Source organism: Neopsephotus bourkii, unplaced genomic scaffold (assembly GCF_033783945.1).
Source record: "Neopsephotus bourkii isolate Nb327-2 ecotype Australia unplaced genomic scaffold, CSIRO-AGI_Nbou_v1 NB_1663, whole genome shotgun sequence".
Lineage (NCBI taxonomy): Eukaryota > Metazoa > Chordata > Aves > Psittaciformes > Psittacidae > Neopsephotus > Neopsephotus bourkii.
Genome location: NW_026902137.1, coordinates 3,763,625 through 3,786,333, shown reverse-complemented (window position 1 = coordinate 3,786,333; position 22,709 = coordinate 3,763,625). Strand labels below are relative to the sequence as shown.

At 49.1% G+C, this 22,709-nt stretch overlaps 1 protein-coding gene across 3 annotated transcripts in view; it reads right to left on the bottom strand.

Moving 5' to 3' along the window:
- PMEPA1 (prostate transmembrane protein, androgen induced 1) overlaps positions 1 to 22,709 on the bottom strand; it is a 47,641-nt gene that overhangs the window by 10,394 nt on the left and 14,538 nt on the right. For 2 of the 3 annotated variants that reach the window (XM_061375488.1, XM_061375487.1), the window contains exon 2: positions 21,255 to 21,293. The exons of the other annotated variant lie outside the window; for it this stretch is intronic. In XM_061375488.1, the coding sequence (XP_061231472.1) occupies positions 21,255 to 21,293 (39 nt within the window). The remainder of the gene's footprint in view (positions 1 to 21,254; positions 21,294 to 22,709) is intronic. 3 annotated transcript variants of the gene reach the window in all.

The following is a 22,709-nucleotide window of genomic DNA, read 5'->3' as shown; positions in this document are numbered from 1 at the left end:
ACAGTGGTGTGGGGTGCCCGTGGCACAGCAGAGCAGGCAGACCCCCTTTTCCCAATGCTGGCCCCTCCACCATAGGGCACAGTCGGGGAGCCCTCCTGCTTCTCAGTGAGACACCAGATGGATGCGATGCGGCTGCCCATGGGGGCCACATCCCGCAGCTCCAAGCATCCCTTGGCTCAGGGTTCGGCCAGCTGACAGCAGCAGCTTGAGTGGCTTGAACTGGCATAAAGGAAGGCTGAAGAAACATCCTCCAAACAAACACGAATAAGCAAACAACAAACTATCCGGTCAACTCCAGAGACACTTGGCAGCAGGCAGTAAGAAGCCGCTCCTAAAATTTCCTAAGGAAGTAATTCCTCACCACTCTCAGCCTTGGGAAAACTGAGTACGGGAGGCAAATGCAGCACTGGGGTCATGCATCAGGCACCCAGAGAGCAGACACCATGTCCAAACTGCTCAGTTGCTCCCCATATGCCCCCTTGTGCCAGCAGCACCCAGGACTCCCTATGCACAGAACAGGGCAGCAGCAGCTCCAATGCTCACCGTAAAGGAGGGGCCAGACCAGCAACATTCAATGGTTCTGAGGATTTACACTTTGTTTGCTTCTGAGCAGGGACAGCTATAAACTCCAGTTTTAGAAAGCTGTGCCCAGAGCTATCACAGACACTGCCATCTGTGTATTATATACAGACACACACACGTATAGTATGTATCTGTAGATACACAAGAAGAGCCACCATGCCTTCAAAGGGCAGCATCACACCACTCGCACCAGCTGGGGTGGCTTCTGCTGAGTCAGGCAAATTGAATTTCACCTTTTTTTATGGAAAGTTTTCTCCTGGCAGGTGGCATTTAAGTGCCAGTAAAAGCAAATAAATGTCAAGAAAACAGTCCAGGTGGTGAGTGCTGCCAGTTACCTTGGAGCTCATTCTGCTAAACAGCGCTATTTCTGCCCAAAATGCTTAACCAGCTCTGCCCACCACCTTCAAAAAGCAGAATTATGCCTTGAAAGCAGGAGCTTTATCTGTCACTTGAAGTTAGATGTATGAGTGACTTGAAGCCCATATACTTATGGCACCCTTAAAAAGCAGCTGCCTCTACACCAGAAGATTGTACATGGGGTGGGAAGAGAGGGATTAAAAGCCAAACACTGCAAAGGAGTTTTGCCTTAAAAATGCCTTTTAGTTAAAGGCATCTTCTTAAAGAGAAGCTCTGGGTCGTTCACAGCAACCCCAGTGAGGTGCCTGAATGCCACTGTGAGGGGAAGAGCCTGGAAAAAACACATTCCCAACAATTCATGATCCAGCCCCAAAGCAGCAGCACAGCTCACCCATGGGAATGATGAGTGATGGGACCTGAGAACAGCCATGGGTGCCCTGTGCTGGAGGAATGGGCTGGAACAGGAGGTTCCAGTCAGATTAACCAGACACACAAAGACACCAGAACTCAAAGCGTTGGGAAAAGAGGATGATGCAAAACCATTAAAAACAAAAAGCAAGTTGCCTCTTCCCATGGCACCCCCATGTAAGAGAATGTCCCCACACAGCCCGAAGGCATGCCCTGGTACTGCTGCACCCGTTTTCTTTTTCATTACTGAAAAGAACAAAACAAACACCAAGCAATGTTTTTAGGAAGATGAGTCAATTTAGCCTCAAAATGCAGCATGTGCTTTGGCCACAGTAAGAAAACACAAGAAAAAAAATACATAAATGGGGCCAGTGATGGAAAACATCCTTTTCTGGTAAAAGAGGTTATATTTCTGAAGAAAAACAAGACCAAGGCAGTTACAAGGGAAAGTTCCTTTCCTAGGACAAAAAGTCCCTTAAATGAACCAAACCTTGCTATACTGGTCACAGTACTTCGGTGACACAGGTAAAGTTTGGCCATCAGTAAGCACTGCCCCAATTCCTTCCTAGGAAGGAACATACACAAGACATGTTGTAATTTACAAACAACCTAAGCCAAGCTTCCTTCACACGCATACAGCCGTGTAACAAGCAGAGCCTGAAGCAGAATAAAGGGTGGGAATTCCATCAGTATCTGGGACAGCACACCAGCATCTCAACCATCCCCATCCAGCTCCAAATGCTGTTTGTTCTGGCTCTGGGACTCCTGTAATTGGAGTATTACAAAGAGTTGCCAAGAGCAAGGCACAGTATGATTACCAGAACAAAGGCGATGCTGATTTCCATCAGGGACACTCCTCCTGCCCCATCTTTCTCTCCCATGTTCTCCTTGGAGCTGGTCATCTGGGTGGGCTGGACTGCCCCAGGAGCCACACGGCATGGCCAGGGGGTGCAGGCAGCGTTTGGCCTTGCTCTTCAAACTCTACATTTGGTTATTTCAACGGGGAATCCAGTCTAACGTTACAGCAATCATGCTGGTGTTAACAACAGCAGAGCGATTTTAATATCCCACTTTGTGGGAGGAATGAGAACAATGAAGCTCCAAATTAATGTTCTGTAAATGGGTTTGGTGAAACATGTCAGAATGATAAAACCTGATCAGCTCCCCCTGCTTGGACTTTGCCCTTTTCATGCCAATGGCCATGTTCTTCTCCCTTCTCCATCACCAGCACAAGGAAGCAAACAACTCAGTCACTGCAGCAGAGCACATCTACCCTCGTCCTGCAACAGACGAGGGCTCAATGTTTCAGTATCATACACAAGAAATGCGTCTGCACCCATGTCTCCTTTGGAGAGAAAATTAGGATTTCTTCCCAATGCTTCATGTACACAAGGAGGTCAAACCCCCCAGGAAACTGCTCTCTGAACCCACAGGAGCTCAGGGAAGATCAGAGGACACACAGTGCACTGAGTTTCACTCTACCCAAGCCTAGCCTGTGAGGAGCAGCACAGCCTCACAGCGCCATGGAGCAAACATCAGGTATGGCAAGATGAGCTTTAATCCCAAGAATGATCGTGTTGCCCAATCTGGCCTTTGGAAAAAATAAAAGTCAAACCAAAGAAAGAAGTCCCACATACTCAATTTGTGCTTTTCAAGTTTCAAGACTCATACCCACTTGAGGAACCAAAGTTTCTGCCAACTCTCCCTCTGTTTTAACTTGTCTTTGCCTTTATGGGCTTCATTTGCAGAAGGAGGGGGGAAAACCCAACACACTAGAAAGCTGGATATACTTGCTGAGATTTTAGCCAATCAGCCCAGTCAAACTAATGAAGAAACATCATTAAAACCCCAAACTTGGAGTTGATACATTATTATACAAGTGCAATTCAGCTGCTATGCTAATAAAAAGCCTTTGGGGGAATGAAAACCAAGCCAAACTGCAGAGCACATAATTTACAATTCTACTGGTATTCTTAAAAACACACACACAACAAAACAAGACAAAAAGTACTCAACACATTTTGTATTTGGCTTCCTAATCATTGTCACTTTTCAATTAGAAGAGACCTCATTCCATTCCTCTCTGTAATTTTCCCCAAGGGAAGTGTTATAAACGCATGAGGCTTTACAAGATGGGCATATTCAGCCTCCAAATGCAAAGTAAGGTCACACTAATTTAATTCTGCATAATTTTTATTCCAGAATATGTTTCAAACTAACAGGTTCAGACATCACATTGAAGTGACACAACCTGCTTCTCTGTATTCTCTGTCTAGACACCGCAGCCCTGGCAGGCGGTCAGCACGCGTGCGACTGTTCTGCAACTAAGCATTTTTCCCCCAGATTCTCACAATCCTGAAACTGGATATTCGTGATTGAGTAAAATCACTTGTCACATCCCATCCTTCAAGTTCATCGCTCGCTTGCCACTTTAAACCACACATGGCCTTGAATAAGGGTTTCGCAGTGGACCATAGCATTACATTGATGAATGACAGGAGACCCCGCTGCTGCCTCCGCAATGTGCAGCCTGTGGCCGCTCTCCAGCATTTCAGAGGAAGGCAGCACATGCCCTTGCTGCCTGCACTGGGCTGCTGTCTGGCCACCAAGATAAGGCTCCTGAGTGCCTGAAATCTATGGAAGTGGCAACGGATGCCGATGTGGAGGCACTTCACTGGCACGGCTGCCAAGGTACTTGGCCACACACCTCCCACCAAAGATCACGCTCAGGGCTCAGCAGAATCAGCTGCATCTCAGAGCTTCCTCAAGCAGCAATGAACAAAGTACTTGGCATGCACAGGTTTAAAATTCATCAGTATTTTTGCAAGGAAGGAGAGCTATTTGAGTCAATGGTGACATGGGGAGCACCAAGCCTCTGCATGCACTCATGGCTCACAACAGCCGCAGGGGAGGTGAGGCTGTGATACACTTTAAATGCGTTTCCTTACTTTTACAGCTGCACTACAGTTCATAAAACGCTTACTATAAACTTTGTTAATGCTCTTCCTTCCACAGAGTATCACTGCTGAAGACAAATGCTCCAAAGCCCTAGCAAACATAAAGAGGAGCAGAGAAAAAGAAATTACACCTGCATTTTGCTGCAATTACGAGTCCTCCAGCTATCATTTGCAAGTGGACAGAACAGCTTTCACACAGGGTCTCAGCCAAGATGACCTCTGCTTTCAGCTGGGTATAATGTACATCTGCAGGTCAAAACAGTTATCTATAAGCTTCAGTTACATTTTCTATATACATTGGGATTGCGTATCACATGGTAAGTGATGATAAGTGAAATTACTCAGGAGGTAATGGCTAAGCTTAAATGTAGCTGCTCTAGTCACAATTCCTAAGAAGAAAAGTTTAAAAGAATAAGCCAGTCGTCATCAATGCTGTGGTGCAGAGTGCTAAAACCCAAGTCTGTTTTGCTGAGGCACATTAAAGGAAGCAGAGAATCCCCCACAAAACAGTTCACTTCTCCTATGGTGACTTTCACTTCCTCTGACTATTTTTATCACTAAAATCCCCTTAGTTCCAACCTGAAACACTGCTGGGACAGTTCAAGCACCATGAGTCCGATCACAAGCTCTCACAAACATGCTTTCAAGGGTTTGGCAAAACCCTCCTGCTGCTGACTTCATCTTCTGGTGGACATCAGCCTCGTGTGAGGCACCAACACCCTGCTCCGTGCCAGGCAGGATCAGGCACCTCCTGAGCAAGCCATGCTGTTCAGAGTTAATGAGCTCTTGGGTAATTTTTACCCAGGACTGATAGGATAATGCACCTCAGCTTCTGGAAGTTCCCGTGACAGTCCCTCAGCATCACAGGCCCATTGTCACTCATCTTACCAGCTTTCTTTGGGAAATACATCCAAAACTGTTTCGAGGTTGCTCCATGTGCCTGACAGAGGAGAGGCAGGCAAAGCCTCCATCACACTTTGGGAGTGTTGGGCACAGCACCATCACTACGGAGAAACCTCCAACACTGCCCCAGCATCTGCAATAGCGCGGATCACAGAAAAGGCAAAAACATGGGTTTAAAATGAAAGCTTAAGTCCAGTGGTTTCCCCTGATCTGGAAACTGATGTGAATCTGAGAAAAAATCCAGAAGGAAGGAAGAGTCAGGGAGAGTAAAAAGGGGCTGACAGCAATGCAGGGTTTGCTATTTCAGAACACTCAGACAGCATCTCCCTTGGACCACAGCTGGGCCATCACTGCCACACAGGCTCCTTGCTGGGCAGCAAGTCTGACCCAACCCTGGGTTTTAGCCCACCGCAACTCAAGGACCATCTGGTTGAAGACCCTTCACAAATGCCTGCAATCCACAATAACCGAGTCCTTGTCTGCTGGGGACACTGCCCTGCAACACAGCTGTATGGAAATTTCCAGACTGGCCATTTGCCACTGTACATAGGGACTAGTTCTAATTAACTATCACTTATGTTCATAGAGAAACATCCTGTAAGTGCCTAAAGCAAGAGCCAAGGAACCCTGCCACGTACTGTGCCTTTACCTCTGGTCTTTGCTTTCTTCCACACATTTTAACTTCCATACTAAGGCAGAATGGGATAGTTTTGTACAGAGATCTTTAACTTCCATACTAAGGCAGAATGGGATAGTTTTGTACAGAGATCCCTCCTGCTGCCAAACAGGAGGGATAAATAAAACAGTATAATAAACACTAAAATAAAACCAGCTCAATAAAACAGCCAGAAACAGACTAGGACATTTTTAACTTTCCAGCTGAAGTACAGATGGATGCAATGAGGTCTTGCACAAACCTGGCAGCATGTCTAGCCTCCAAAAGATACAGGCTAAGGATGAATTCTAATGGCAGGCAGCTTGAGCTCCCTGGCCCTACCCTGCCCCTGCAGCCCCCCTGACCACCCCAGCAGAGCCTGCAGGCACCCAGGAAGGGTTTTAGAGCCAGGCTTTTCCCACAGCAGTGGGCACAGCACAGCCTCCCTTCCACTCAGGCAGCAGAGACATAGCGTATGGATGAAATCAATGCAGAGATATAGGCAGTTGGTGGTAAGGAATTTGGGTTCCTGGGAAGCCAAAGAGGACAAGCAGCTGAAGCAAAGCTTGGCATGGGAGATGCACCATGGCAAGGTGGAGGAGTGCTCACTCTAACTCTGAGCACCTACATCAGTTGCCAAGTGGTGAGCCCAGGCTCCCAGCCCATCCACTGATGAGGGACAAAGTCTTTTCCTGAGTCACTCAGCCCAAGAATGAGACTCAGCCTCACTAAGGAACCAGGTCTGTCCTGGGTCTGCAGGAGGAGAACGGCCATTAGTACAGGCATGGAGCCAAAGAGCTCACCAACAACAGGATGCAACCACTGGGCACAAATCAATTGGCATGAACAGGGAACCCACAGCACAGAGCACCTGAGCCCTCTGCCAGCAATCAGCCCTCGGAAGAACACATGCCTCCCGTAGGGTGGCAGCAGGATACCTGTCAGCACCATGCAAAGAGCTAGGTGATGCTTAGGGAAAGCGGAGCTGAGAAAAGCATCTTGCTTTGTGCCCCCAGAGCCCTTGCTCCAACCATGAAGCTGCACTTTCCGTTCCTCGTGGTGCACAGCTGCTTCATGGAGCGCCCATGGTTATTTATGGTGCCTGGTCCACGCGGGTGACTCAGCACCGCTCTGATTCAATAGATTCCATTTGGGAGCCTGCAATGACGTGGAATGGGGCACCTCGGTGGGGACCGTCCCGCAGCAGCGCCTCCAGCACAGCCCCCAGGACTGGAGACGGTTGGGCCACGTCAGGTCCTGAAGCTTATGAAATCCATACATGAATTGCTGCCTACGGTCAGCTAAATATGGTGGCACTGTAATGTCACACCGCATGCCCCGGCTTCTTCCATAATCCGTGGGGATTTAGGGTAAATTCAACCGACTGCAATGTTCTGTCCTCCATGCACCACCCCCCCACCCCAACCCTCCAGGAAGGAAGGTCTCTATGCATATAGACACACATACACACACACAGAGTCTTTCCAGCCATGGCAAAATTAACGGGATGTATTAATGAAGAGTGTTCACAATCTGCAGCAAGCACTTTCATCCCCAATTTTCCATTAACACCTCTGATATCCACAGAGCTGCCCTGGCTGCGTGACTCAGAGCAAGGCACAGCAAAGACGTGCACAGCCCTGACTGCAGCTCCTTCTCCTCCCAATTTTCTCATCTCTTCATCCATCCCCACCCTTGGGCATCTTCTGTTTGAACAGGCTCTTTGTGGCCCTTGATGGCAGCACTGTAGTTACATAAAAAAAAACCATGTAAAAGACATAAATAAGGGTACAGGTACTTTCTGAGTGAGCATGTGCAGATGAGGCTATTCAAGAGTAATCAAGAAGTCAGTGGGAAGAAATGGAAGCAAATGAAAAATTAATCTTGGGATCCAGGCAGATCAAGGTTCCCCTTTCCCAGCATCAGTAAATGTCTGTCAGCAGCCAAAACCTGGGCTGCTTCATCAGCATCCTGCAGGAAGCATCTTTCTCTGCTGCTGGTCCAGACATCCCTGCCTGCTTCCCCACTAGGGCCTTTGACAGGCAGAAAAAGGATATGACCCAGCATTTTCTCCAACCTGGGCTGCCATCTTCGCACGAAACTTACTGCCAGTGGGTAGGCAGAGACACTGCCCTAAACTAGAAGTGATGGGTCTGACTTTCTCAGCACCCACATCTCCAGCTGAAGGCATTGGCAAGGGCAGGGGCTTTGGCACCAGCAGGCTGCAGAGGAGGAGGGACACCCTTATCCATTCTGTCAGTTACTTGACAGCCCAGCCCGCTCCCCTCCTTGGTCTCTGCTGACATTTCTGAGCATCAGAGCTTCAGCAGTGCCTAGAGGCACTGTTGAGAGCAAGGAGACACACAAGGACAGTCCTTGCCACGAACAGCTGAGAGCCTACCACTACCTTGCATGCCCCGATAGTGAGGGCACAAACCAAGTCCTTATCACTTTTGGAAAGTGAAAGCTGAGGATAGCCTGGACTGCCTTGCCTTATAAAAAACAACATGCCATCTTTTGGAAGCAGAGAACCAGAAGACCAGAGCTAACATTACTGAAGTGGTCTGCAGCAAGCCTGGACCAAAGAAGGGCCCCCAGAGCTAGCCTGTGGTCTACCTTGTCCTCATGCTCATTTTGGAGCCTTGCCCACCCCAAGAGCTTGCATTTTTGCCTGCCTGCTACAAGCACACTTTTGGAGAACAGGGACAGATGTTACAGCAAAATTTGGGCATGCTTTGGCACAGCATGTGGCTCCCTGGAAGTCCAGCAAAGTGTGGTCATTAAGCCAGATGCTCATCAAAGCTAAGTAAAAGGATGTGGGTTAAGCAACGTATCCAAAGAGTGGACCTCATTTTTTCTACTCAAGGCTAAAGAATGTGAATTTGAGAAGAGCCATTTGAATCCAGCCACTGTTCTGAGGTAGGATTTTAGTCGGGAATAAACTCACAACTCCTCAGAAAGCAGCTGTTGGGGCTTGGATTCTGCAGCATCCCACTGGAGAGGCAGCGGGCTCAGTGCTGGGACCATGTCTGACCACAGCCCCTCACCCTTCCCCTGTTCATACAGCATGGAGGAAAACACCCAGGCACAGCAGCAGCACAGCCTGGTGCAAGCAGCTCTGCCGTGGCTCATCCCTCCCAGCCCTGCTTGCAAAAGGGACATGCCCGCTATGCTAAATATTACATTTGAACTGCTCTCATTTAAGCAAGAACCAAAACAGCTCCAGGCAACAGCTGGAACCCAAAGGCTGCCAGAGAGGGTGCAGCACTGAACTGTGCTCCTGCCTTCCAGAGACCATTTCATCCACCAGATGCTGAGCTCCACTCGTTAAAGAGACCAGTGTTCTCCCTCTCAGAGGCCGTGGACAGGGAAGAAGAGATAAAAGAACAAAGAACTTCAGATGGCAGATTACTCACCCTCTGCTGCTTGTCTGTTAGGCCATCTTTAGAAACAATCAGACCAAGCAAAGCAATATTCGTGTATTAACATCTGCTACATTTATCTTCTAAATAATACCTCCATAAAACCACCTATGAAGGCCCCATCAGATTGTCAGCAATTGTATTTGTTTACAAGGCAGCATGGGAAGTACTGGAGATAGATACAGAATATGATCTTGATATTGCCATGGCTGGCACTAATCAGCAGTACCCTGAAGCTGGAGCTTACCGCAGCAACACTGAAGCATCAAAGAGAGCAGGACAAGCCCTGTGACAACAGGCAGGACAGCTGGGAAGAGCCCACTGGATTTGGTCCTGCTTCATGCATCACCAGTACAGCTAAATTGCATGTCCAGATTCAGCACAGCCAGTTCTGATGCAGCAAGCAGAAATAACTGCGAGCTAGTGATGGCCAGCTAAGAAGGAGAGCAGAGAGCAAGTGGGACTCAGAAAAGGAGCCAGTCTGAGAAGCATCACTGGAAGATGGGTGATGGAGCCCCACAGAGTCATGTTCACAGCATCAACCCCTGGGCCATAACTGCATTGAATATAGTGCGCTTTCTTCATTTGTCACCCTGGGTAATCAAGCACCACATCCTCTGAGTCACTGGCAAATGATGGCCTCATCCTGCACCCCCACCCCTTTTTCTGTTTGTTTTAAAGGAAACGGACCCATTTCATATTAACCAGCTCCCTCAGGGCAATGAGAACGTTCAGACTTTCTAAAACCTTGCATACGCCAACCCCTTTTCTCCCCTTTCTGTGCTGTTTTGTTCACCCTCTCCTTCTCCAGGATTTTGAGAGAATGTATTTTATGCACAAAATCTCAAAGCTAAGGACAGCTAAACTGCGCTAAAAGAATAAAGTGATTTTGAAGTTAAAAGACAAGTCAACCTGCTTGCTCACTAGAAAACGATTGGCTCATGGCTCCCCTCAAACTGAGAACCTGAGCATCTCCTGCTCCCCATGATGTGGCATGATGGCATCAGGCCTGGACAATGTCTGAGGCAAGGGTGAGGGCAGCACATCACCCACCACCTTGAACATGAGCATCAAGAGAGGGACATGGAACAAGAGTTCACCATCTGCAACCCGAAATAGCGTGAGTCTGAAAAAAATCCTACCAAAACCTGAGTGAAAAAACAGAGCACACAATATCCAGATCAACCCCTGCCAGCTGACCCTAAAAGGCCAAAGGGGTTTTGTTTTCAGGGGTATTTCTACAGCTAGCAAAAATAAACACATTAATAAATAAGCGTTTTCGTATACCCTGGAAACACTCCTAATCAATATGTGGCTTGCTACTGTAGAGGTTTTTTTCCTTCCACCCAGCAGAAACTCATGACAAAGGAAAGCACATCTCATTTATGAACTTAGCTATAAATACTTCTGCTAACTGCCATTTAGGAATTTCATTTCCTGCTTGAGCAAGTCCTGTTGAAAGAGGCAATTACCAAATTTGTTTCTAGTTATAGAAATAGATGTTTGTCGCTGCCCACATCTGTTTCGACAGACAAATTGCCAGTCGCGGACGCTCCAAGGAGAGCAAGTGCTCCATCCAGGGAGGGCTCTGCCACCTCCCCAGAAAGCCAACAGCAATTACAGGGATTGGGTTTCCGATTCCAACTTCATGTGAGCCCTGTCTCCCACTGCCACAGAGCTGCCTTGCACCAACGGGGCACCCACAGCTTTGCAGTTAGGCACAGCCACCGGCACTGCAATACCCGGTGTACAGCACCGACCGCTGCTGGCAATGCCACAGCTTGTTCCCTCCTGCTGCCACCAATACACCACCAAGTACGCGCTTCCTTAGTCACCAGACCCAACAAAACAACTTAACTTGAATTCTGCAGGTCACAAGGATCCAGTGCACTGCACAGAAAGGAAAGCAGCAGCCAAGCATTCTCCTTGCCTGCAAAGCACAGAGACGGCACAGCCTTTCCTGCTCAGTGCGTGACATCCCACCGCCAAACAGCCAGGACTGACGGCAGGAGGGAGCACGGACCACAGCCTCTCCACATTTAACACTGTATGTAACAGGTTTTACTGGGTCTTCCTTCCCACTTCCCTCCACTCTGGCGGCCCTCTAGTTTCCATTTCCACTAATTCCTGGGAAAACTAGTCACTGGCTGATACCCAACACACTCAGCCACATCCCTGCCATAGCCAGCTGCGGCTCAGTTGCCCCAGCACCAGCACCCAAACGTAGCACAGTGCCTGGCAAGTCTTGTGGGACCCACGCTCGAGCAGGGGCACCCTGAGAGGGACACAGACAAGCAGCAATGCCTGTGTCTCCCTGCCACAGGCATGGCACCCATCGACTCACACCCAGCATCAGCTCAGGGATGTGGCAGAGGCACAGAGAAGCCATGAAATACCACATGGAACACCACAAGCTGTGGCTGGGGGACCTCTGCACCTCCAGCATTTTCCCTGTGTGAATGAACATTACTCCCCCCATGCCACCTCACTTTAGAACCCAGCACAGCCCCAAGGAACCCATTGGTGTTTGGGAGCGGTGCTGGGGACCCCATCCTGAGGCCATAGTGCTGCAGCTGCCCTGGGCTCCCCGGGACACGTGTCCCCGGGCAGCAGTGCCACCAGGGCTGCCCCAACACGTGGCTCACAGACGGGTGTCGAAACACACATTGAGCAAGTTGGCCAAGGCCACACGGGTCACGCCAGGGCTGCGACTGCAACCGGATTTCCTCAGCCCTGTCCAGGGCTCGCCCTCCTCCGCCTCTTCTTAAGCGTTGTTATCATCCCTATCAGTTCACAGCTTTTGCTTACAAAAGGAGTGACCTTTCACAAGGTAAGTTACTGCCTGGGACAACCTTAAGTAACAGACACAATTATGCACTGCAGAAAAAATATATGCAAAACGCATGCAAATGCCCAGGTGTGCACACTGCGTCTGGTCACTGCAATATTCAAGTTCAGTTCTTGAACTGGTCTGAACACCACCAGATGGGAGCAAATGCATAAGCACAGTCTCAACACGGAGATGTGACAAATGGTTTTAAATCTGTGTATATACACACCCCAGAGAGAATGCGGGTGAGGAGTAAAAATGCCCCAAGTCTCACAAAATAAAAGGTAATAAATTTACTTCCACCTCAGGTGTAGCAGCAGCCTGGGAAAGGCTTTAACTCCTACAGCAGACACACTGCATAGCCTCAGCTCCGTTGCAGCGCTTTGCACTTGCGAATTTTCAAGCAGACACAAAAAGAGAAGCTGTTCTCAAAGCAAAACCCAGCGGCGTTTGCTCAGCAGAGACTGTTTCTGGAGCACAGAATGAGGCTAGGTTCCCATTTCTCCCATCTCTTGCTGCAGCAGGATGAGCACAGCCTCCCCACCCCAATCCCCATCCCCTGGCACATCTGCGTCCCTCCTGCCCCATTGTCCCCAGGCACCCATCCCCATGCAGCCCCAGACAGCAGACTGACAACACAGGGCAGTGGTGAGCGAGGTCAGTCCCAACAATAGGTTTTAGGGGGTGGCTGGAAGGAAGAGGTTACGGGGTGAGGATCCCCCCAGCTCCATCCCTGTGGCAGAGGTGATTCCTACCCAGCTTTCCAGGCCATGGGGAGGAGGATGCTGGGCAGTGGGTGGGCACCCCGGCCCCGAAGCACAGCAGCAGCTGCCCTCACACCAGGATGAAGGGTGATCTGGGGAGGACAGGGAAGGGGGGAAGAGCACAGAGGGGAGGATTATCCACGGACACAGCCTGTCCCCTTTTCACTGCATTTAACAATAAAGCAGTAGCTATAGCAACGGGGTTAATTAATGCATCCTATTTGCATAACTAAAACTCTGAACCCATTCAAACCTTGCTGATATTTTCATTCTTAAACCTGGCCTGCCAGGCTGTGCTCTTATGGCGAGAGGAACCCAAACAAACACAGCCATGTATATGTATCACTATACTTGCAGGTACATGTGGGGCATCACACAGAAACAACAGTGCACAAAGCCATCCCTCAGCTATGGCTGCAGAAGCATGACCTGACAGGAGGCTCCAAGAGCCATTTGCTCCACATACCTTTATTCCCCCAGAAAACATTAACACTTGCAAATAAGCATGTGGAAAAGAACAGGAAAATGGGGACTGAAGTGCCCTTCACAAAAATAAAACCGGGAACAAGTGATTTTCAGAGATGGATGGAGTAAAGCACATTCCAAGACAGAGGGGGTAAGGAGATAGGCAATGTAAAGGTTTCAGACTATCGTATAACCAGAGGGGGAAATGTCTTCTCACCACAAACATGCATCTGCATGATGTCTAGACAGTCATAAAAAGGGCAATTAAAGTACTGCAGGCTGCAGTAAGCTAATGTCTCCTCTCCCAGTCTAAACAGTTGAACCATACTGTACTAACTTAGGGGGGGGGGGGGGGAGGACAGCACAGAAAGACAAGTTTGTAAGTAAGAATGTTTTGAAATTCAGTTTTAAATAAGCCAGTAAATTAATTCAACCTTGTCACATCTTTGCCTTATAACATATCAAATATTCCGCCTGCGTCCTGTCTAGACTGCGATAACAAAGGGCATTTAAAGCCCTGCAAGATGCGCTGACAGAGTGGCCATTTAAAGATGCAGTATTGCTTTCTCCATCTAAAACGATTTGTCAGATGGAGTTAAAATGAAAATGATAAGTAATCACTCTGGTTCACAACCATTTCAGAGGAAAAAAACCACAAAACCCCCACAGCTCATAGATATAAATCCCACTGAATTACTCCAACGTATCATTCCAGTGGGACTTGTTTGGACTTTTTTAAATGGCATCTGGGGGTTTTTGGCTAATCGGAGATGTCACTGGCTTTCTGCAGCACGCGCATTTCTAAAGACATTAAGTTTGAAAAAGCCAGCTCCAAGTATTAATTGATTTATTGACATGAAATGACGACTTATGGAGAGCCACCATTGTAACTCCAAGGGTTAACATCGGAACGGACTGCATTCATTTATTCATTTATTCATTTATTTACTCGAAAGCAAAAGAAGAAACCATCTCACATGAGAGAAACTGGCCAGCCTCCTTTAGTGACACAGTTCAGCCTGGTCAGTCACTGACAGGGAAGGCAAGATAACCTCCGTCGGTGTAAGAAACTTCATGGCATTTTACTGAGAAAAGACAGTTTTCTGGGAAAAGCAAACCCAGAAATAATCGTGTCTAATGGAAGAAACATTTTCCTCCTTTCCTGAGCTTTATCGGCTGTTGGAGAGCCAAAAATCTCCCCCCCAAAAAAACCAAACAGAACCATGCAAAATAGCTGATCTGACTTTCCAGGACAGCTAACACTGCCCATGATGGAGCAAGTGCCTGGCACTTCTACAGCCACCCTGTTAGAAGGGCAAGACTGGCTTTTAAAGACTGTTTAGTTGTGACATGGCACAAGCAGATGCCCAAGGCAAGGGAGGGGAACCGGGGTGTGCAAACTGCACCCCACAGATGCTGATAGGGTGTCACAAGAGGTTCAAAAGCAGGCTCCCTGCAGTCCCCCTCCACTCCTCACCCTATAGCATCCCACCAGCACCTCATTTGCAGCTCCCTCTGTCTCCCCACCCTTGTTTCTTAATTATTATTTTAGTAAGAGTGTTTCCAACTCCACTGTTCATTCCGCAATAGCCTAAGGGCTACAACTGTTCATTAGACAGAATTTCTGCTTTAATTGCACTGACACAGATGTGTAGGTTATCTGGAAGAAATTACTAAAATGAGCAGTAAAGAATGGGGCTGGATGCTTTTCCTCCCTTATGGAGGGTTTAATTTAGCATTATTTCCCTCCACGCCCCATACAAGCAGCATCATTGGGTGCACTGCGGGTTCACAGAGGGATTAACCCCAAATGGTGCGTACAGGTGCGTTCTGCTCCCCATGCAGGATTTCCACAGGGACACAGCGCACAGTTTGCCTCCAGGGGCTGCAGCCGTGGTGCTGGAGGGGGCTGACACCACCCAACCCACCAGACCCATGTCCCCCCTGTGGTCCCCAGGCAGTGCAAGTCAGTGATGCTCTTCCCCAAGGAGTGAAGCATCCAAGACCACCATTAAAGCTATAGGGAAGCTCAAGCCTTGACTTGACTACAAGTTGGTGGGTTTTCCATAAGGATAAAACAAGGTCCCAAATGAACACTGCAGCCACCCTGAATGCTTTTGTTGTCACAGCTTTCAGCAACTCAAAACCACAAGCCCTTGGTGAGATGTGGAAGCACCAAACCACAGTGGGGCAGGAGGCAATGCAACCACCACCCAACAGCTCGTGCCCATTCCCACACCAGCACTGAGGTGAGAAACAGGCTCCTCAGTGCCCCTCACCCTCTGCAAAGATGTAAGTCACCAGACACAGGAAAATGTCATCGCTTCTGCTTAACAGCATCCAGCTTTGAGCCCGCCACGGCTGTGCAGCTGCCAAATCAGCCATGGAGTTTACATGAACTTCCTCTGAAATTCATGTTGGCAAGAGCCGGACACATAATAGCCTTGGACTCACAGAGAAAGAGCTGCCAGTGTTATTTCTATTTAAAACCTCTATTTGAGCTTCATACACTCATTCCTCACACATAATACACATGCACATACACAGAAAATGCAGAAGTGAGCCAGATCCAGAAGCATTTCACTTCAAGAGCACTGCCTAATAGCGATTTCAGGTTTTGGCTCACTGGTATTATTTAATAGATTTTAATTCAATCATAAAAGGTACGAACGTGCCAATTTTTTGTTACGTCTTCTTGCCAGGAAGAAAAGAAACCCAACCAGGAATTAAGAAACCATGCAAGAAACTTGCTACCAACTTATTTACCCGTATTTGCTTCCCCTTATTATCCCCATGCAAGGGGCTGCAGCCCAAATGCACCTCCAGGGCAGGAGAGGGCTGAAGCTGAGGAGCACTCAGCCAGGGAGGGTGGGCTGGGGAACAAGCAGATGCACACTGAGGGCTCAAGTCTCATCTCTGAATATGTTTAAAAGCCATTAAAAATGTCTCCTTCAGAAAAACTTGTCTTTGATTTAAAGGGGTGGGAGGAAATTTCACAAATGCTTCATGTCAAAAAAAGTCTGCATTAAGGGGAAAAAAAATCTCTCCTTTGTTGCTAGGGGACTTATTTGCTTTGTATCTGCTGAAAACCTTAAAAATTCCACCACTGTATTTAACAGCTCCCTGAAACTGAAACATCTCATGTGCTAAAACCAAGAGACAGAGCACATCGGTTCCATCCTTCATTTCTAAGTACTTCGCTGAGGCCTGACTCCGTTTATACCTTGGTCCTTGATGCTTTTTGGCAGTTTGCTCTAGACTTATTGGCAAGGGCTAAAAGGTTTCTATTTAGCTGGTGTCAGCTGAGCATCTGTGCCTGCAAGAGCTGGAGTGGGGGTGATCCCAACTGCATTTCAAAAGCACATTTCCTTTTGGGAGCTGCCACAGTCATTTTAAATCCAAGCGTGTTAGCGAAGCGACTCCCTCCGGAGGGGTCCCTGCCGCAGAACCGAGTGGAGCGCCCGGCTCTTGGGAAGGATTCCTGACCGGCGAGGAACAGGAGCTGGGAATGCTCCCTAACCTGTGACCCTGATAACAAAAGGCAGGGAGAGCGTCTAGACCTCCAGTCTGACGGGGAATGAAGGCGGGCATTGTGCTGCCAGTGCACAGGGGCTGCCTCAGACAAGGCCGGCACACAGGCGCTGCGGGACGGGAGCAGCGCTGCAAACCCCAGCTGCAGGCATCGCCCCGAAACCCTCCAGCTCACTGAGGGAGGGAGGCCATGAGCAGCACACCCTTCCTCACCAGCACAGGGTCTGCAGCAGCTCTCGGCCTGGGTCTCCCTTTGCCTCCATGTATTTCACACATACCACCCTCCCAAATGCAATCATCCCACAATTCCAGGTCCATATGGGTCACCAGCAGGACAGAGAAAAAAAATACACTTCCTTCCACAGAGCCTTTATTTTCTGTTTTCCTGCCTGTCCCAGTTAAAAGGGGACAAACCAAGATGTTCCCTCTTTGCCAAGCCTGGAGACCAACTCAACATTCAGAAAAGCTGAAGCCGAAACCTGGCTCTACCACATACTCCTTGTGTCACCCTGGACAAGCCCTCCCTGCTCCAGCTTCTCAGCATTGTAGGTCCCCACATATAAAAATACAAATACCCTAAATAAATGCTAGAGCTAATGGCAGGTTACTGCCAGGGAACTGCACAGAGAAAACAAAAAACCTATTAAAAGCCCTCGTTCATCCCTGCCAGAAAGAAAACCCTATTACCCGGTACTTCAAAAGATGCATTAAGAGAAAGCAGCAGCCAGGGGTTTGAGGACACCCCTGGCAGAGCCGCGAGGGAAGCGCTCCCGGCCAGCCGCCCTCCTGCACCCTCTGGTTTTCCCATAACAAGGTGTTCCCTGCGGTGCTCCCACGCCCCAGCCATGCCCTTGGCCATGGCCTGGCCACACCGCTGTGGGCACCAAGTGCTCCCAGCAGAGCACGGGGCTGCTCCCACACTGGAGTGTGCCAACCTTCACACCAGAAGTCCTGGCAAAACAGAAGTCTTCAGTTTCGCTCTTGCAAAAGGAAAGATAATGACTTCTTTGAATCCAGGTTTTCTGCCAGAAGATGTGCTTCAAACCCAGCTGTACAGTGAAGCCAGAGGGACCCACTTGTGTAGAGATGGTGACACCAGTGTGATACCACCCTAGGCATCAGCAGCACTCACTGGCCCAGAAGCACCATTCCCACATAGGACCTGCAACCCTGGGTGCAACCACCAGCCACTTCAGACATCTGCAGAAGACCCTCCATCCTGTCACCCCAGGCTGGACCCTTGGAGTTACAGCTTGAAGCCAAGCAAAATCAGGCCCAGGAGCTGAGATAGTTTATAAAGCCATGAAAAGCCCACTCCCTCCTGATGAAAAGTGGAATACAAACACCTGCTGGTGAATACACTGAATTCAGAGCAAGAGAGCACCTGGTAGCCACCTGATGCATATCCTTCACCAACACACCCTACCCATCCTTACCTTTCTACCTGACAAATAGGTGAGGGACAGGGAGTTTCTTCTCCCTCCATCTCCACCACTTCCTATTCTACTTCCAAAACATCACTCCTTCTGCATCAGCTCCTTCTCCAGGTCACTGGAGCCACCCAGGCACCACTGCTGCCTGCAGAGCAGGGAGCTGCAGCAGGATGCATTGGGGTGAGATGCCACATAACTGCAGCCTCAGGGAGGTCCTGCCCAAACCTGTTTGCAGCTCGGCCCCTGCCATGGCAGCAGCTCATATTCTGACAGCCGCGTGTGGGTTATTTTTGGTACGCATGCACAGGGAGACTGCGAGATCCTACACGGGGATTTCAGCAGCGCTGTGCAGCTATGGAAACAAACCCATTTAGATTAATATAACAAAATTCCCAAACCCACAACAATAAAATGAAGAACGATGCATAGGGGCGTTTTCGCAGGGGAGCAGTGCAGTGAACACAGAGCATGACCCAGCTGCTGGGAAACAGGGGAGTCTGAATGTCCACTTGGACAGAATTCACTCGGACCTCTCAGAAAGCAGCAGGCCATGCGTTTCCATCTCGTTACGTATTTTCCCTCATGAATTTTGTTCTGTGCAAACTCTCCACCCTGCCCTTTGATTTTAAAGGGCTCAAGGGCTGCATCTCCTCCAGAATCAGATGAGCGGTTCCTTGGTGCACATATCTCCTCTTCACCCTCTGTACACATTCCCAGCCATCCTCTGAGAAGCAGGAGAGCCAACCCCAAAACCCAGCAGGAATTGCAGCACTTTTTGCTCCCCAGGGGGAGGACAGCAGAGACTGACCATGACCCAGCTCTGGCTGTGGCTCAGGAACTGGGTCCCCTCTCAGCAGGTGACAGAGTTCCACAAGTCATTTATAGAAATTCCAGCCTGGCATCCATACCAGAGACATCCGTGAGATGATGACATCCATCATCTTACCGTAAGATGATGGAACAGTTTAAAAACCCAGCAAAAAAGACACCAAATGGAAGTCAAACCTCCCTTGAGTCAGTCTCAGGTGGTGCTCCCTGCTCAGGGTTTGTGTTTTGACCCTCCATGTGCAGGGTCTTAGCCCAGGAAGCACAGGGATGGGCATCTCTCCCAGGGGGTCCCAGCTCCACAGACAGCACCAGGGTGCTCCGGGAGGAGGTGGGACACCTGACACTACCGGCCCGGGTTGTAGCTGCAGACAAGGACCCAGACAACAAAGGCAAGGCAAAAAGCCATGCAGCAGAGGCAGCCATGCCTGGCAGACTGTGGCTTTCAGAAGCCTGGGGAGACTTTCTGGGCATGAACTGATGTCTGCAAACACAGCTCTGTGCTTGGCCCGCAACCACACTAGCGGCAAGATCACTGAAGTGTCGGACACCATACTCCAAATAGCATCCATTTAGTAAGATTAAAAACCCCCAAAGAATACAAGAGTGTGTCAAAGGAGCAAGCAACTGGAAACTACAGGGAACAACTCTACAGCAACAACAAAATACATTTAATTTTCTGTTATTTATAATCTAAGAAAACCGCATGTTCTCACTCGCATCTTTGCCTCCCTCCCTGAGGCACAAACATCCACACAAAATGGGACAGGGAAGACCAGGGAAAGCAGGAAGAGCAGCACAGGTAGAACAGCTCCCTGCTCACACACTTTCCTCAATCACAGGACAAGAAAATGGGTGCAAGTTTTACAACAGTCAAGCAACAGCAAACACCTTTTGCGAGATTGAAAACACCCCGAGCTATGCTGCTGAGCACAGCACGACACAGGCTCCCTCCACCCGCCCGCTTTATCTGCTGAAATCTGTCCTTCAAGGCATTAATATAAAACAAATATAAACGAATCACTGACTGCTGCAGGACAGTTCCCCTATGGGCTGGTGCGAATGTCCCAGCACTGGGGCTGTCTGCCCGCCATGCACCAGCTGCTCCCAGCCTCAGGCTCTTGCTGTTCCCCTGCCTGATGTCTGCACCATGATAACACCGCTGGTGGGACCCAGTGGTGTCTTATGGCTTTTTTGTGTAAGCAAGGACTATTTTGCTGTGCAACCAAATTGTGCCATCAGGCTTGAAATCAAGCAAACTGAAACAACAATCTTTTTGTCGTATTTTAGACCATGACTTTTAATAATGCTTGATAAAAGCCTAATGAATGATTTGTATTATAAGCACGTTAAAGATCTGAGCTTGATAATAAGCCAAGGTCGTAAGTTCTATTGACTTTCCAGGCTCTATAACAATTGATTAGCCATTTATTAAAATCTACTTGTAAACTGTTTGTTTAATCAATTCTTCCCCAGCAGGCTTCGAACACCACATTTGAGCAAAGACACCTTACTTTTGAGGTACTCTCAGAAACTCAATTCTAAACTGAGAGACAGACCCATAAATGATTTCAATGATGTCTTTTTAAACCAGCAAAGGTTCTTTTGCAAACAGGTTCAGCTCAGATCCAGCAGCCTGGCTCAACAGGTCTCCCAGCATCTGGTTTTGTCTATCCTGAGCACAGGCAGCTCCTGCCGCACTCAACTGAAGTCCAGCATGCCATGACTTAAACAGATTGAGGCTGTCAAATTACTTTCACAAAACACAGTGAAAGTTTCTTCCTTCAATGTAATGCTCCTCATTACTCGTGCTTAAAAAGACATTCATTCAGCTTTTGAAGATGTTTCTGCATTTAACAGGAGAAATAAAATAATCACATCCAGGATTACCAAAGTGCAGGCACTTATTGATAGATGAACAGCAAGCTTGTGCATTCAGCCTTGAAGACACCGCTGCATCCCCCTCTGCACCCCAACAGCAGGTACCTGCTGCTCTCAGGGCAAGGCAATGTACCACCCGTTTTGTCAAGCGAGTAACCAGGGTGTTTATAGTACAGCAGCTGCAATCATGCAATCAGCCTTCATAATTAGATCTTGGCAACTCTTGAAATACTTCACTTACCCAGTTTACCTGGAAAGGTGCGACCTAAACATTCAGTGCCTGGAGACATTTGAAAGAAAAACAGAAAGCATCTGTCAGTGATGGGAGCCACCTCCGACCGGCTGCAACACACACCCCAGCTCCCCTCCTGGGGACTCATTCTGGAAGAGCTCCCCCACAGCCAACCATGGTTGGCGTCTGCACCCAAGCCTACCACCTCTGTGGTAGCCAGGAGTACCACAGCACTAGAAGCCGGGTGCCACCACTCCTGGCAATGACCCCACATGCTTTTCCCACACCAGAAGTTGCAGCACCAGGTCCTGCTCCTCTCCAGCCACGCCATTGCATGGGCTTCCCCAGCACCGTTTGCAGCTAGCTCGCCTGATGATATGCCAGAGCCTTACAAAGGTTTGCAAAGGTTTTGGGATCGCTCAGCCCACCCCAGAGACCTTCCCACCATGTGCAACAGCACCTCACCACCGGTCCATGGCCTCAGGCAGCAGCGTGCACACCAAGGCACCAGTTGGCTAATTCATGGAATGGTTTCAGTTGGAAGGGACCTTAAGCTCATCCAGTTCCAACCCCTGCCACAGGCAGGGACACCTTCCACTGGAGCAGCTTGCTCCAAGCCCCTGTGTCCAACCTGGCCTTGAACACTGCCAGGGATGGGGCAGCCACAGCTTCTCTGGGCACCCTGTGCCAGCGCCTCAGCACCCTCACAGGGAAGAGCTTCTGCCTAAGGTCTAATTGTCATGTGCTGCCTGCAGACACGGAGGGGTGCTAAAGATGAAGAACTACAGCAAATTACTGCACAAAACCCCAGATACAACGCCCAGCAGATGTATTTTCAAGTTAGGAACAAAAAGTTTGGCATAAAAGACAACCCATGACTTCCCTTTGGCCTGTCAGTGAGCAGTGCATGCAAACCTGATGGGATATGGATCCCCCCCCAGCACTGCCAGCACATCCCCAGCGCCTGAGGAGCTGCTCTGCAGTCCCCAGACCAAACCTGTACACGGGGCCTTTTTATGAAGCCCTTAAGAACTGTCACTGGTAATGGTTAATTGCTACTAATTACTGCCTGCCACAGTCTGATGCCAAAGGAGTCCTACTGGCCTACAAAAGCGTTCTCTAACCCAAGAGCAAGGGAGGCTCCAGCCGCCAGACACACCAAGGCTGCTGCGCCGTGGGTCCTTGCATACCTCACGCTGCTGCTGTCTCTTGCTCCCACCATGATCGCTGCGGTACGAGAGCAGGAGAGCAGGCTGGGAGGGTCAAGGGCTTGTATTAACACAGCATCCCTCCCAAATACAGCTTTAAAAAGGGGCCTTCCATGAACCCGGGAGGATGGAGATAAGCGATTTCTTCACCCTGGTAAAGATGAAGAGACTAAGAGCTGCAGGAGCAGCGCGCACGGGGAGCACAGAGCCTCTGACACGGGTAATCACTGCCCTGCTGGAAGGGGCACCTGCACTG